Source organism: Haemorhous mexicanus, chromosome Z (genome assembly GCF_027477595.1).
Source record: "Haemorhous mexicanus isolate bHaeMex1 chromosome Z, bHaeMex1.pri, whole genome shotgun sequence".
In the NCBI taxonomy this organism is placed as follows: domain Eukaryota; kingdom Metazoa; phylum Chordata; class Aves; order Passeriformes; family Fringillidae; genus Haemorhous; species Haemorhous mexicanus.
This window is the reverse complement of record NC_082381.1, coordinates 81,757,154-81,773,688: the sequence shown is the minus strand read 5'-3', so window position 1 is coordinate 81,773,688 and position 16,535 is coordinate 81,757,154. Positions and strand designations below refer to the sequence as shown.

General features: G+C 39.4%; 1 protein-coding gene across 3 annotated transcripts in view; it reads left to right on the top strand.

The window, feature by feature from the left end:
• UBAP1 (ubiquitin associated protein 1) overlaps positions 1-16,535 on the top strand; it is a 32,885-nt gene that overhangs the window by 2,445 nt on the left and 13,905 nt on the right. For all 3 annotated transcript variants that reach the window (XM_059873118.1, XM_059873116.1, XM_059873117.1), the window contains exon 2: positions 14,951-14,991. In XM_059873118.1, the coding sequence (XP_059729101.1) occupies positions 14,958-14,991 (34 nt within the window). In that variant the 5' untranslated portion in view covers positions 14,951-14,957. The remainder of the gene's footprint in view (positions 1-14,950; positions 14,992-16,535) is intronic.

Here is a 16,535-nt window from a genome sequence, read left to right as displayed (position 1 = left end):
CTCCATCTCCATTATTCACATAATGTTTTGTTATCCTCGAGACAAAAACCTGTAACTGACAGAATGGAGTCAGGTTTCTGGACCAGTCCAGCCTCATCTGTCACACTGTGACAGCTGGAGCTGTTTTGGCTGGTGCTGGGGGCAGAAGTGCTGTAATGACACAGAAGGTGTCACCTTACTCATCCTCCTTTTTAATTTGTGTAAGCTTATGGTTTCTTGTTGCTTTCCCAAACTCTAGAGATTGATAATTTCGTTGTCCAATTTAGTTAAATGATAATTCTTGTTCATATCCAGTCTCTGCACAGTCCGTTCCCACATTTTACAGTTGATGCTGGGTTGAATATTTTGATAAATTGATCAGTGAGAAATTTAGTTTTCTTTATTACACAGAACTTCTTTCCAACTATTTCTGTTTTGTCTAGCATAATCACAGTATCTTCAATCATGAATTCCAGAGTTTCAGCTGTCATTTTACAGGGATCTCTACCTAAAGGCATGATTCTCTATTTAAAATTGATCAGTGCAATTCAGATCAATGTCAGCGTAAGGAAGATCTAGTGGAGCCATAATTGGAAAGCTCTGAAGCTGTTTGTGAAAACAGTTCTTTGAAGGAAAGGCAAAGAAGGGTTGTTTACAATCTATAAATAGTTTTCTTGTTTGAAAAAGTAGGTCTTCTAGGATGCATCAAGGGTTGGTTTCTCATCCCTGCATTGTGTGTGCTTACACTGATAACTGGGAAGGCAAGGGTATTGATCTTGCAGCACACACCACTCTGCAATCGACCCTTGGGATTAGTGCAGTGGATCGATACAAGCCTGAGCTCACAGTTGTTGTGTGTTAACTACTAAGGTAGGTAATCCTCTCTGGTATGCAAATGCGTTGCTTAATGCTTTGACCCTCTGACTTGGTTTGAATAAGCTCATGTTCTGTGTCCCTAGTGACCTTTTGCAGTCAATGTAATCTTGTGATGAGGTCTCCATCAGAACCTGAGCACTGGGGGCTTTCCCTGTCTCAAGTCTTAGATTTATTCAAAATCCTTTGTGCAAAGGCTTTTTTCCCTAAATGTTAAGAAATGCTGTCTTTCCTGTGGATGGGAAACTTTTAAAGGACTGATTGTATGGCCAGACTCGGTTTGATTTGTGTTTTTTTAATTTTTGAAAGCTACAAGGTCCTTCCAGAATCTTTTACGCTTGCAATGTACTTGAAACGGAATATTCTGAATTATATCAGAAAGGGACCACAGTATCTTGTCTCTAATTTTAGACTTAAATCTTCCCTTCTAGAAGGAAAACAGATTGGTTCAAAATGCCATGCGGCATTAGTAGTATTACAGGTTCTAACTGACTGAGCTTGTATTATCTCAGCTGCATTTAGTGTCAGAAACTCTTACACAAGAGTAATGTTTTAAATCAGAAGAAGGGGAGTCCTATCCAAGATGAAGTCAGTTTTACATCTGGAGGACGATCTGCATATGAGTACAAATAATGTATTTAGTTGTTGCTGGTTGGAAGAGGGGAAAGTAGTAGTAAAGAGTTGTGAGCTCTGTTCTGGTCTCTGTTACTGAAGCTCAGCATTTTTGGTAACTATCTACTAGATTATGTGAAAGATTTTATTTTTAAGCCCCTTCCTTATGTATATGTTTGTGCTTGCACCATTTGTCATCTCTAGGCTAGCAGCAGAGGAAGCTATGACTGAGAAGACTGATGAGATTTATTCCCTGATTTTAGGAAGGTGTGTTTCAAAGGTGTGCCTGTTACCAGTTGTACTGTGTCATGTTTTAGCCCTGTGCCTAATTCAGACACAGGGAAGCGCTTGTGTGTTCAATTTGGTACACCTCATCAATTGTGAGCATTTAAATAAAACTAGATTCCTAGTTTATTAACACTCTCCAAAGTACTTATTTAAACTTTTAATTGTTTCCTTCTGTGATACAGCAAAGCCACTCTGGATTCCACCCTAATGACTAATACCCTCATGTGGTGTCCTTGCATAGTACTGTGTCATAATTTGACGTAGAAATGTAGGAGGAACGTGTATTAGGGAAGGGAGGGACTCTTGAATAAAATCACTGTTAATCACCTGTAATAAAACTGTGTTTGATGAAAAAGGCTGGAAAAGCTTTATGCTGCATAGCCTCTGAGAAAAGAATGTGTTATTAATCTTTTAATTAAGTATTATGTTGCCCGAAGCAGTTGACAGTATATTTGACTTCTTGGTAGAAAACAGGTGAAGGATTATTGAGTTTCATTTTGCTTGCTGTGTTTGTAACAATATACAAAAGAACTGTTTCCAGCAAGTACCTTTATATTCCTTATTATGAAGAAGGGGGGGGGGGGGGAAGTACCTGTAGTTAGAGGCTTTATTCTTGCTTGTGGGAGGGAGCCTAATACATGTTTTCTGTTTACTTATCTGAAAATAAGTGCTTAGTAATGTAATGTCTCTTTTGCAAAGAACACCCAAGAAAAGACAGTAAGATGGCTTGTTGCTTTTAACTAACACTGTTGAATATTTCTGAATTTGTATGCAAAGAGACAGCTATCAAATTAAAGTGTGAATATAGAAGTAATGCTGTTATGGTCTGTAATCTCATCTATATGAAGGTCTTCAACTGGAAAAGCCTTAATAAATATACCTTAAAGAATCCACAGTTGTATTATAAGATGAAAAATAAATGAAGGAAGCCAAAGGTGAAGAAGTTGGTTTTGGCGCAATGGTGAGGTGGTCTGAGCTGCTTTTGAAGTTGGAGGTGGACTCTGGGAACTCTGTTGGCAAAATGGCCGTGATGGGTGTTTTGGTGTCACCCTGTTCATACTGAGCTCCCGTATTGCATACACGGTTGTTGTACAGTTCTGAAAGCCTGCCTGTCTCTGGGGATGTTCTGTATGTGTTACGATATTGGAAATAAACACTTAATATGCAACCATGTTTAGTGCAGGGGATCTGGCTGTACTCTGGATAAATCAGTTCTACCAAGTAATGGAAAGGATTTCTCACTTTCCCTTCATGCTGGGAGAGAAACTGTGTATCCATTTTTTGCCGGTCTTCATTCAAAGCAGATTTCTCCTGTAATTTGATGTTCTTGCAGGAATCTGAATGTGATACTCATGTTCTGTCGTTAGGCAGCACTGGATTAATTTCCTAAAGTAAGCTGGATTGAACCAGACATATGGTTTATGAGAGGAGCAGGCTGGGACTGATTCTCAGGTGACAGTAGAAAATCTGATAGCTCAGAGGAGGAATGGTCAGCTCACAGTATTACCACTTGGCTTCTTAAAAAAAAAAAAATCATCTTATTGCCATGTCATGGTTATTATGGTGGTCCACTGAGAGAGGTCTCTGTGCTGTCAGCCATCCTGTGTTCTTGCCGGCCTTAAATGTTTGGAGAGGAGAATCTGTGGGATGACTTTTGTGGTCATGGGGCAGCTTCATCCAGCAATCTATTCTGGTCTAGTTATAAAATAAAGTAAGGCTAGATTGCTGAAGCTGAGTCAGATCTGTCAAAATGCCCTGAGAAAATTAAGCTAATGCATCTCTGAAGGTTTCTTTTTGCACATAAAATGAGCCATTTCTGTTTAGTTATTCATTGCTTTCAGTGTTCTGGGACTTGCATGTATTTCTGTATCTGCTGAAAAACTTTGTGATGTGCAGGGGAAAAGTTTGTGCTACTAAGTGACACAGGCTATATAATATGTAACAAAATTACAGACCTAAATTAATTGTTAGTAGTAACTTAAAAATAAAGTTTGGACTACACCAAACTTCATATTCAAATCTAAAGTGCATCCTTGGGGCTTTTCATAGTGAGATGAAAAAGACTGAATAGGAGTAATTTGGTAGGGAATAGATACTGTTCCAAACTTGAGAGACTGCAGTGAGATTCTTGGGGTAGCTGTGGGTTTGGGATTTGGGAAACACAGGTTGTGTTCTGACTTTGCTGCTGGCTGAGCTGGATGACTCTGAGCAAACTGCTTCAGCTTTTTGCATTATTCCTCATACTGCAGAGCAGGGACAGTGTGTCTGCTGGTGAAGTGCCTTGACAGGTATTCTGGGGTCTATTATAAGACCTATGTGGTGCTGAGGGTCGAGAATTTCAGCAAAACTACTTTGCCCTCGAGGGTAAGAAAATGAATGAAAAGTATCTAATTCCTGGCATTATAAATATCCTGTAGGGATCTAGATTTCATCTGAAAGCAGTGTCTTTGCTTGTCTTTGGTTTCTTTTCTATTTTCCATTCTACTTGAGCCCTGAAAGTTCAGTATCCATATGCCCTTACTGTTGGGAGGCTTGTAATTGTGTGCATGTATCTGTCAGTCTCTCCTACTAACTTGCAAGTCTGTGGATTTTGCTCTGTGCATTTATGATAGAAAGTTCTCTCTCTAAGTGCAGACTTTTATGCTACTCCTTAAACTTACCTGCCCAAACATTGGTAGGGTTTACAAGTAGGGTTGCAGTGCTGGGAGGGCAGACTTATCGTCTTACACAGAGGGAAAGCACACCCCTTCAGTTTGTTTTAAGTGAGGGGATTTAAATCTTAAAGTTCATTTTAAATGGAAACAGTAGGAATTAAGGTAGGTAGGTGAGGAGATTATTTTATGAAGCTTGAGGATCTACCAAGTATCATGTGTGAATGTGGCAGGGAGGGAGGAATGACACCTGTGGTACAGAAAGGCTTTCTGAATCAGTACGTGAAGGTGAGTGTAGCAGCTGGAGCATCTTTGAAAAGTGCATCTCAAAGATTAAGTAGTTACTCTGCTTTCCCTCTTGGAGGGTGGGGGTTGTCTGCCTGTTTATGTATTTTCACTGCTAGTAACCTCAGCTGTAGCAATTGCACACACCGAATAAATCATGTTTAACAGATGTGCAGTCTCTTTGGTTTTTCCTTCTTGCTTCTGGCTTTCATTTCTGAATTTTTCAATCTGTAGTTGGATTACAGGCTGAACCATATTTCAGTTTAAGCAACCCCTAATAGAGGTGCATTTGCTAATTGAGGAGTACAAAATGAAGAGATTGCAAGGAAGATGTTTGTGCTCAGGACTGAGTGTGCTGCCCTCAGGTAGTGTGGGCCCGTGAAGTTTTCTGATATAAAACACAACAAGCAGCTCCTTTACTTATCATGCTCTTATTTTGTAATAGATCCACTATAGCTGAGGGCAATATCAGTTTCACTTCACTTTTCAGAGGCAAATTTTTATTTTTCTACACTAGACAAGCTTGCTCAAGGCAACTTACCTTCCTGTGTTCCAAATTAATTGTTTCAGAAGTATACTCAGTGTGAGTACCACCAGTTTGCTGAGCTGTTCAAATGTCTGCTGCTGTTTTCATATACAGAGCATTTATTTTTTTTTGATACCTGGTAATGATGCTTCTGTTACTATGTATTTTTAAATACAGAACATCATCTTTATGCCAGTTCCAGCCGCTCCAAAGTTTACAAACCATTGCAAGAAATAATTAAGAAATTACTCTTGATTTTAAATCAGTTTCCTGCTCTTAATGCTGCTATGCACCAGTTCCTTGTTAATTAAAACAAGTGAATTTTTTTCATTTGAAAACATGACTTCTGGCAGTGAAATTTAATTTGGTGCTGTTGACCCATTGTATTTCCCATTTAGCTCATCTTTTTAATGCAGTCTTTCAGTCCTGTTTGGTCTGAGTGGGAAGACTTGAAAGCAGGATTGACTGATACTATGCCTGGAGATGAAATAAGATTGATTTTTAGGCATTACTACAATGGGACCATCTTTTCACTTGCTTGAAGTGAATTTTTTGAATTTTTTTCCACAAAAAATTCACATTTTTTGGATTTCAGTTTCACTCTTTTGTTCTGTTGGGTTGATTAGGTAAGGAGTATGTCCCTGATGAGGCCTCAGCTCAGCGAACATATGACAGTAGCTGAAGTGAGTGTTCATCAACAGTGATAAGGGTTTGTTTTCTTCCTGGTCTTTTAGTTTCATCCTTCAGTGCCGCAAAACCTGGCATGTGGTATGTGCTTCTGTCTGTGCTTGTTTTCTTGCCTCAGTCTTGATAAGATGGGTTAGATGAAGACAGATGCCTGTTGTCTAAGCAGGAGTGACACATGAATTAAGGACAAAATGAGTTGGCATTGAAAGCTAAGACAGTACTAGTGATGATGTGTTGAAGAAATGCATAACCCCCAGAAGAAGTCAAATAAGCTTGTGAAGAATGTCACACCTGTGGCACCTAGGATGCAATTCAGGTTTCTCACAACAGCACTGTCAAGGCAAAGGCAAACCAAGTCTCATGAGATATGTTTTGAAAATCAGTGAGATTTAAGATGCTATGTGCTCATATTGTCACTTCACAAATGAATGTTTTGGAGACCACACTTTTCCAGGTGTCATGACCAGCTCTTAGTTGCTTCAGGAGTATGAAGTGTTTCTCAAAGTGTGTATTTGGAGAAAGATTAATTTATGGTGAATTGGGATGTTTCCTGGAAAATGGCAACACTGAAAGATGAAACTGAAAAGAGGGAAGGTTGAGGTTGAACATAAGGAAGAAATGAAGGTGGTGAGGAACTTAACAGGTTTCCCTGGGAAGCTGTGGATAACTCATCCCTGTAGCTGTCCTAGGACAGGTTGGATGGGGGTTTCAGCAGTCTGATTGAAAAAGAGATACCCTTGCCTGTACAGAGTGTGTGGACTAGATATCTTTTAATGTCCATTCCAAACTGGAATGTTCCATGATTGAATCAAGTGAGTTTGCAGGGAATTTATATTCTTAGAATGTGGTTCTTTAGTTGAGAGAAATAAGATGTGTCAGTGTGAAACAGAGACATCAGATGGCAGAATTAGTTTTACAGTTTTAACCACATGATGGGAGGGATCCTTTCAGGAGTGGGAAAAGGCTGTTGTTGGCCTGATGTGTGTTGAAGCTGCTTGGGCTGAGTGTGCAATCAGGTTCTGAAACAGTGGCTCCCATGCTGAATATTAGTGTTTCAGCCTGCTTGCTGCAGGACGGGCAGGGTTGTTTGGAGGTGGAATAGTTAATGTAACAGGTTATTTTTTCCAGCAGTACCATGCTGAATTTTGCTGGGAAAATGTTAAATGTGTGGTAAGAGTGGGTAGTGCATGTGACCCAAGTATAAAAGGAAAAATTGATGCATCTATAGTAGTATAACACTGTTCTCATTATTCTTGTACAGTGCAAGAGGCACATATTTTGACTGAGATCCAATACATGGAATTGCAAGTCATGTTTGACCTGCTGGCAGATTTTTTTTTTCCATTTCAAAACTTTGGCCAACAGCATTTCTTGATAGATTTTTGTATGCTTCATTAAATCAATTCCATAAGTGTTAATATTTCACCAAATTTATAACCAAAGCCATAATTATCAGTAAATGTTATAATTTCTCTTCTGAGCTTTAACAGGGAGAAGATGACAACCTTATGGCTTTCTTTGGAATGGACTTTTTACATAGCCATTTAATTGTTGTAATGAATTATTTAAATGAATTAAGTTATGGTTAATAAATAAATATTGAAAATTAATAAATACAAATTGCTTTATGTACCAAAATAGTTTTGAGGTTTTGCGTTGATATTGGGAGTAGGTCCTGATATGGTCAACAGAGTTGAATTTATTTCTAAGTAATACCAGATCAGCTACCTGTTACCTCCCTTGGTTAGAGAGTATAAGAACAAAATGCTTGAAACTGCAGAGATTCTGTTGTTTTGAATTAAAAATAGTATATGTTGTGATTAATGGATTAAAAGCTGTTTTACTCTGTTGTGCATTTTGAGAGTGTCTGTCTAGCTCTCATTCATAACTGGGGCAAGTCTGAAATATTAATAATACTAAAGTACTTCAGAATCAGCTTGTTACATATTGAAGTACTACTGCAACAAATAGAGCAGCATTTTAATTAGTTTATGATATTCTGGGTTGCAGGCATACATTCTAAATGTACAGGATATTCCATGCTTTTCCATGCATCGTTACCAAAAGAACATTAAGTGGGCTGTTTTGTTGTTGAAACTAGCAATCAGTCTCTCTCAAGAAGGGTTGTATTGAAATATTAGCTTTCTTCTAAAGTGCTGTGATTAACGAGGAAAGTTAATGCACATTCCTGGCTCTGGCTAGCGCTCAGATGGCTTAGAAAAAATTGACTCTTTTGTAGTAGTATGAAATCTTATGGTAATTAAGCTGAAGTAGTTACATTTGTTGATAGTTACCAGATGCTTACCATCTGACAATTTCAAACTCTCAAAACTGGTAGGTATTTGCTATCCAAACTTTAGATATAGGAAAACAGCAGTTAAAAACAGTTACTCTGTTCATTAAACTTGGTATTTGTTTCATTACTGCATTGAGATTATTGCAGCCCTTATTACTGGTGTGAGTCCTGGGTCATCTTTTTCACTTTTTTTCTAGAATGTAGGAATTGCATGGCACGTTTATATTTTTATCTCTTGAATTTCTGTCTTGCTTCTTTTGTGCCTCAAGGAGGGGAAATTAGTCCTGTATTTCTAGTTTGCCATTCTTTTTCTCAGTGATACTGTAGTTTGTAGATTAGTGAGGCCGATTTTGAAGTAAAAAAAACAAAAGAAGAAAACATGTATCTTTTCTCTCAGCTGTTTTGTTTACGTGATCTTTAAATAATTTGGGTAAAAATCACTAAACTCCACTCTGAAGTCCACATCTGCTCTTGGATGAACAGAACCTGTGCTACTGCCCAATTTTCCAGAGTCTAGAAATCAGTCCAGCCTTAGATGTTTGTTACAGATGGTTTTCTCTTGTGACAGGATTGAGTTTTCTGGAAAGAGTCCTTTTTAAAAACGTTTCCTATTTGCTACCACAGTTAAATGTGATAGGTGCATTTATAATAGGTGCATTTTCAATGCTGTTGTTTGGCATGTCAATGTCTGGCCAAAGGAAAAACTTGCCCTGATCTGCTTTCACCATGGGGCTGCCTGTAATTACTGTTCTGTTTCCTTGTGCTGTTGCCAGTGAAACTTGTGTTTCTGGAGATTTGTGTGGTATATAAACTTCAACTGTGTTGGGAACCTGTATGGCTGATAAGTCACAAAGTGATTAAAAAATTGGTCTATTAGTGTGCTTCATTTGCACAGCTATTGTAGGGCTGTCCCTGATTTTTGGGTGAAGTGTATGGCAAATTACCTTATGTTTCAAACACAGAGTCAGGATCTTAGAGGAATGGAGCTGTCTGTTACCAGTTATGAACATTAAATCCTTAACCAGCTAACCAATACATGCTTGTAACAAGTCCAGTGCCTTTAATGAACAAATTGGCACATGACATGAGGTAACTGGAACTGCAGGTGTCTGATGTCAGTGCCATGAATCCATACGGAATAACAGAGAGGTGCCATGCCTCTCTGAGAACATGTGGTAGCTCCCAGAAGAAAGGTCCTGGAGCAAAAGACTGATTACCCACTATGTCACATTAAGCAGTGGCACAGTTTGAAGAATTATTGTCTCCTGATGTTTATCACTGCAAGGAAGATGCAATCAAACATCCCCATAAAATGTCATGGATATATGGATGTTGTGACCATCATTAGTGTTGTCTTGTAGTCCAGTACTGTGATCTGCATACAGTCATATTCCTCAGGGTCTTTTCTCCCTTTCCTTCCTGCTCACATATTTGAAAATGCTTTAGAAAGTGCCATTTTGTTTGTTCCTGTCCCTCTGCCCCTCAGTCATTGTATTAGTAATAACAAACTGCATTAGTTCGATGTAGGCTGCTCTTCAGAGTTAGGTCTCTCATCACAGCTGCTTGGACTGTTGATCCATAGGATATGTATGCAGCAGGGACACATCACACTTTCCTTCCTCAAGCCCCGTCTGTGTAAGCCCTACTCTGAATGGTTAAATGTATGATGTTGATCACTTGCATTTGTATCCTGTAAGATGAATAAATTATTAGATTTGTTTTAACTGATGTCCCTTGAAAGTTGTATAGCAGCTTTCTAAGAGTGTTGTCTTCAAGGAGGGCTTGGTTTGTTTTTGTCCATCTTAAAATTGACCAATAAAGTTAATTTATCTCCTGGATTGTGCTAGCACTTAAGAGGAATTACTGTAGATCAAGTTAGAAGTTAGTTTTCTGTTAAGACTTGTGAAAAGAGATGGTTTTTCTTCTTTCTTTTTTGTGGGTTTTTGGTTTGGGGGTCTTGGGGTTTTTTTGGCTTTGTTTTTTTATTGCTGTTTTGCTTGATTTGGGTTATTCTTTTGGTGGGGGAGCCAGGAGGGAGTGTTGTGGGCATGTAGTTGCAGTACATCACATGTAGTTTTACAGCTTTATCCAGAGAGCTCTTACCAGTGGCTCAACATTGTTGTCCTTTATTGCAATGTGAGTACCTCCATATGCTCTTGTTTGCAGAACTCTTAGAGGTACAAAGGAGAAGCGATTGTGCAGGTTTTGGGGGATGCCATCTCTTTGAATACTGCAGTAAAAGCACGGAATCTGTTTTGTACTGAAGTGAACTTACCAGCTTTTTGCTGAGAGGTCGTAAGAGATCTGAGCTGTGGTTTGAACACTTACATAGACAGGAAGCTTTGATGAGAACTTTTGTTTTGTCTTAGCAACACACACTGTTGACTTCTGTTTTTGCTGTTTGAAGCTATACATACAGAAGCCTGATGTTGGTTATGGCCCTTCACTTGCACTGAAACAAGTAGGTACAGTGAAAACTGAAAACAATGTCTAAATTTTAACACCTGTGATCATTAGAAATCAATCTCTTGAAACAAAGTGATTTTTTGCTGTTTTCTTTACTGTAAAGTCAGTAGTTCATAAAGTAACATAGGCAGGAATTTTTTTTTTAACTTTTTCAGCCTTTTATGTTTGTAGTTTTCAGACTGAATGGTACATCCTTAGTAGTGTGTAGACTACACAGCATGTATTAGCAGGTGAAATGGAAATTGCAAGATCAGGTCTCTTGCTCTGAAAATCATAGATGTGCTGATTTGATTATGGTTGATAACTTGAAGCATTTTCAAGTTTTCTATCACACATAAGTTGTTCATTTTTCATTTATCGAATTTTAGGTGGAAATGACTTCAGGGAATGCACATGGTCTGGAATGTAGACATGTTTGCACCCTATACTCAGGAATACAGTAGCAAGAGTCCAGTTCTTAATGCAAAATAGTCACATTGGTTTCAGTTATCGTGAATAAAGCAATTACAGGTATTATTAGTGGTGGGATACTTCCAACTTGTCTAGTCAGAACTCCTTCAGAAGAAAAGGAGTGAAGAAACATGGAAATAATAGCAAAAAACCCAGAAGCTCTTCATGAGCTGCTCTTTATTTTTTTTTTTTTTTTTGTTCTCTTCTGTTGACGAGACTCTCCCTTTGGCATTGCCTTCTTGCACCAAGTCGTGCTTTTCTGTGTTCTCCTTGTCTGGCAGCACAACTAAATGCCATTCAGGTTCAAGTGATGACATGCCAGTGAACTGCCCTGGTCACCTCTGTCTCTTCAAACCATTCCAGCTCATCACCTCTCTGTGCCAGTTGTCGCTGTAATTGGTTTTGCCTTGCCATTTCTGTTTCTGCATCTTTGTGTTGTTGTTTGTTGTTGTGGTTGTTTCCCTGTCCCCCCACCCCTTCTGTCATGAGCACTCTGAGGTCTTCTGCCCTCATCCTTGGCACTTGCTATGCTGTGTTACTCTGACTGGCTGGTTTTATGAATCTGACCTGCTGCCTCAGTATTACTAAGTAAAAAATGATGCAAATGGGTAGGGAGGAGTTCACATCAGGTTGCTTCAGTTCCCTATAACTTTTAGGTTCTTCCTGCCCTGATCTTCTCCATGGAGAGTTGTCCAGAGCCAAGAATGAGGGAGTGAAGCTGGGGAGGTCTACATTTATAAAAGAGAGCTTGTATGTGGCTATAAGAGCACCCTATGCAAGTAGTACTATGCAACTAAATGGTTCCTCTAGAGCAGGAAAGGTGGTGAAAAATTTTTTTTTCCTCTGTTAGTTTACAATGTGCAGTAAGATATCAGGCCAAATCTGTGCCACTATGTGCAGTTGTGGCAGTGCCCTTCAGCATCTTGTTCTGGAGTCTGGAGACCAAAGAAGAGGTAGAGCTGCACTTGTCTGTCATGTGATTTGGAATAAAGCTTTGGAAGCAGTCCAGATTTCAAATTAAATTTCAAAATGAGTGGTAACAAAAATAAGCAAACCTTTACTGCACGGTATAATTAATGTTAAGGTAGTGCTCAGAATCATAGTTCAAATGAGTAACTGCCTAATTGGATGCAGATACGGTTTTCCCAGCTTGGACAACAGAGCAACAGCAATATGCTTGTAACAGTGGTCCCTAACTAGCCTGTCAAATTTGGTTAGTCATAAGGCACTATTTTAATTAAACCTTCTTTGGAAAGGGGGTGATGAAATGTGGCTGGCAGCCTGTTCTTATGTTACTGTGTGTAGTGCTTAACAGTTTTGTTTGCTGACAAGTGCCTTCTGAAGTAGTGTTGTCTTAATAAGTGCACACTCACAGTGCATCAGCAAGACCTGTGTGATATAAACTCAAATGCTATGTGAATCTAAAGTGACTGGCTCTTGAAATGATCCATTTCATGACTAGCTTGCTGCCAATGTGCCTTAGCTAGTTCTTCGGTTAATTAAGGTGCTGCATATGGCTGAGGAATTATTTTTCCACTGCATGTTGAAGGTAATGCAGACACTAGGTTAACATTAGGATTTTACTACAGGATCAGCAAAAGCAAGATAGATATATCTTATGTAGGATGACACTGAGACTTTATGCAGCTCCAGAGTGATAGGCTAACTGCAAAACTCCTTGGAGGCTGGAATTGCAGTTTTGGCTTGTTGGGATTTATACACCTTGACACTTGTGTCCCTGGAGCAGTAACCTGTAGTAACTGGTGCTGCCTTGAGCAAATACCCTTATTAACTGAAGTTGGCAAAGTGAGAAAGTTACTTTCTCTAATCAGAAGTTTTTGGAATCCTCTAAAAAATTAGTTCCTTTTTAGTCTGAGGTAGTAACTAGAAGAAAGAAGTTTGAGAAATCAAAAGAAGTGTGTGGAGGTTTTGTCCCAAGTTAAGTGGAGAGTGGGCAGTGCTTGCACAAAGTTTCCAGTGACAAACAGGGGACTGGTGAGGATGTGAAGGCTATATGATTCTACATGTCACCTGGCTTTTTCACTAAAAACATTTCCTAATTGCTACTCTCACACAAAGGAACTGCCAACACAACAGCTTGTCTGGTAGTGAAACCTGGGTCTGAAAGTGCAACTATTTGATGTGCTGTTGTCTGCAGTCTGGGCACTGGGACCAGTAAGGCTTGTTCAGCTCCAGTGGTTGACATGCAGCTTTTGTGGGTAGTCTGGTGGCTTTGCCCTTGACATCCTTCCTTGGATGGCAGGCTTGGCACTGTTTCACCTTCTTTTCTTTCTGTCTTTGAAGCCTTAATGTTTTGTTTATTTCTGAGAACAAGGTGCCAGAACCAGTTTCTGGCTTAGTGGAGTAGTTTCAGATGTAATAGCCCTGCTGAGAGGTTGGTGAGTTCCCAAAAAAACCTGACAAACATTAAGCAGATGACACACAGTTTTTATGTGCAGCATGCACCTGGACTTGCCCAGCATGACTCACTTCCCCATGGCCCAGCATCTGCTCACTGTGTTTCACAAAGTCTGGTTGCACGTGGGTGATCTTCGTACAGCTTTGGCTTTAGCTTTGTGTAGGTTTCCCATTAGCCAGGGCTGGTTCACTTGTTGATTTCAATATAATGTTGAAAGGGATCTTTGCACTGCAAAAGGGATTTTCCTAGAGTACTTGAAACCGGCTCTTCTTGTCCCCAGTCCTGTCAGCAGCAGCAATAACTAAACTGTGTAATCCTCACCTTCCTTTAATATGTAATGTCAGCAGTTGGAATCTGCAATGGGAAAAGTGCTCACAAGAGTCCTTGACAAGAAGAATGATGGGCATGAATGTTAGATCTGTCCCATATTGTTGTGCTCTGCTGCCTGTGGGGATGTACCAGAGGTCTCCATGGTTTTAAAGAACAGCTATTGGGCATTTCGGTCTGAGATGAAAAACTTTAGAGACAAAGAGCAACTCTGAGTCTTTGTCATGCATAATAAGGAACACTTAAAAATAGAGTTACTACCGAAATTATGTTGTAGTACCTTGTGATGTACTTCTAATCTAGCAAAAAACCCTGTGTTGAGTGTACCATAAGCATCCTGGAGCAGAGTTTTAGCTGACAGCTAATTCTGTCTTGATCAACTCTTTTGGTGAGCCAGACCTACTCTCTGTTAAAAGCTGGCTAGCCACTTCTGTTTTTAACATCTTGGTCATGAATGATTCACATCCACATTTTAAAAGTTGCTGCTAAATGTTGTGGGCAGTGGATGGGACCTGTTCTCATTGATTTCTTGTGCATATCCAAGGTATCTTTCTCATGGTACCATTTATTTTACACCTGTTTTATGCATTGCCCAGTGTGTCTATGTGAGTGCCATGCTGGCTAACTGGCTGCATACCCAATGCAGTAGTATCCCTTTTTTAGAGCAGCAGGATTAAACTGAAGAGGATCAGTGTGGTATTTCCAGTAGGAAGAGCTATTCTTAATGCCAAGGGAGGCAGGGTGTACTTCATGAGGCTGGGACAGAGTGGCCTCTGTGTGCTGTGATCTGTAACTCTCTGTCTTCCTGTTCACCCTGGTTGTGTCTTGGCTGTTGGCTGTTTTGGTTTTTTGGTTGGGGCTTTTTTTTTCCCCTTTATTTTGCTGTTTCAATTGGCAGACCCTGGTCTAAGTTATTTCTCTGCTCAATTAGTTTCAAGGATAAAAAATATGTTTGCTTATCTGTCTTGGGAACAGGCGCATCAGATGTCTGCAATGTGTTCCATAACCTAGACATAAGATTCTGGAACTGCATAGACTCACTCTGTGCTACATATACAAAGTTGTTCAAGCTGTTTTAAAATGTTTTTCAGGTTCTAGATGGCTTCTAAGAAGTTGGGATCCGACTCTCATGGTAAGTAAGATTTAGCATCCTTGTCTTTTCAATAGGATGAATCCTGCTCTTGCTGCTGACTAATATCCTAGCCTAGGCCATCCATAGAGACTAATCTGTTCAGCCTCTGACTAGTTTTTTGTTGGGAATGAAGTGCCTTGGCTTCCTTCATGCATAGTTGCTTGCTGATACTGTGTTTTCCTGTTCTCTGATTCAGCTGAAAATCAGTCTCTGGCTGTTCCTTGTTCCTTCAAGGAATAATAACACATTCTCTTTCCCCAACAAATTCCTCTTCAAAATCAAAGCTAAACTGCTCTGGTGTTTGCTGAAGTGGGCACTAGATCTGTAGCATCTTCCTATCTAAGTCAAATGAGAAGTTGAATTGAAAGTGAAGCTTTTAATACAACATTGAATTGTGCTTCATTTTTGCTCAGCCATCAATTTCTCTCCTAAACTGGACAAACTTGGTTCAGAAGGCAGATGAAGAAAAGATTCTATTTTTCTGTCTGCTGCATATGAGATGCGTAAAGTCATGCAGGTTATTGGTATCATAAAAGTTATTTGCTGGTAATGTCCTTATTTTTTAGTAAACGGGGTGTAATTTGAGTGTAATTAATGTTGCTGTGGAACACTAAAGTTCAGTTTGTTGTATGTAATGTGGTTTCCTCAAATCAGTAATCATGACTTTCCAGGCTATCAAAACTAATGCTTTTAGAAATTCAACCTTCATCTTTCTACATAATTTTTGCAATAAAAGGATCCTGGGGAGTTCAGTTTTTTCTGGAGCTTTTTATTCAGTCTTGCAAGTGTAAAGTTGAAGTACAAAATAAGAAATATCTCACTTAAATACTGGGTTAAGGATAAACAGAAATAGCTTATCAAAGCTTCATTTTTAGATGCTCTCCTTCTTTTTGGTGGCCCAGTGACTCTGCTGCAAGACAACTGATTTTTTCATTTGGTACTTGCCAGCTATTCAAGCAGTTGCTCCTGTGTCTGAAAACAGTCTCTGAACACTCTGATCTGCTTGTCTTTTATGTCTGTTTTTATTTTTCTCTTCACCTAACCAGACTAATAAAGGCCGATCAAGGCCAGAATTCAACATGTCTTAAATATTTCCCAGAAAGTACAGTGTGGTGGAACATGCTGCTGGCTTCAAAATAATGAGGTCCAAACAAATGGTGCTATGAGCTGCCTGCTTAACTTGTGTGCTTCTTTGTGTACTCTCTGTTCCTAATCACACTGTTGCAGTACTGTTTCTGAGGAGCAATGGACCAACTTTCTTGTCTTAATTATGTCTTAAGAGATCAGCAGGGCAATTGTTTCAGTCTGCTCCAGAGTTGTTATCTCACTAAGTGAGTTTTGATTTACTGTAGAGTGTCCATCCCCATGGCTGCCTTCAGCTTGGTGTCTCTGGCATGCTGATGAAATCAGTCAATATAGTTGATGTATCACTTGTGATTATTGTTGAACTGATTATTAGAGGTCAGAGGGCTGTCGCTGAATCACAGAATGCTTGAGGCTGGCAGGGACATCTGCAGATTGTCATGTCCAAACCCCTGGCAGGG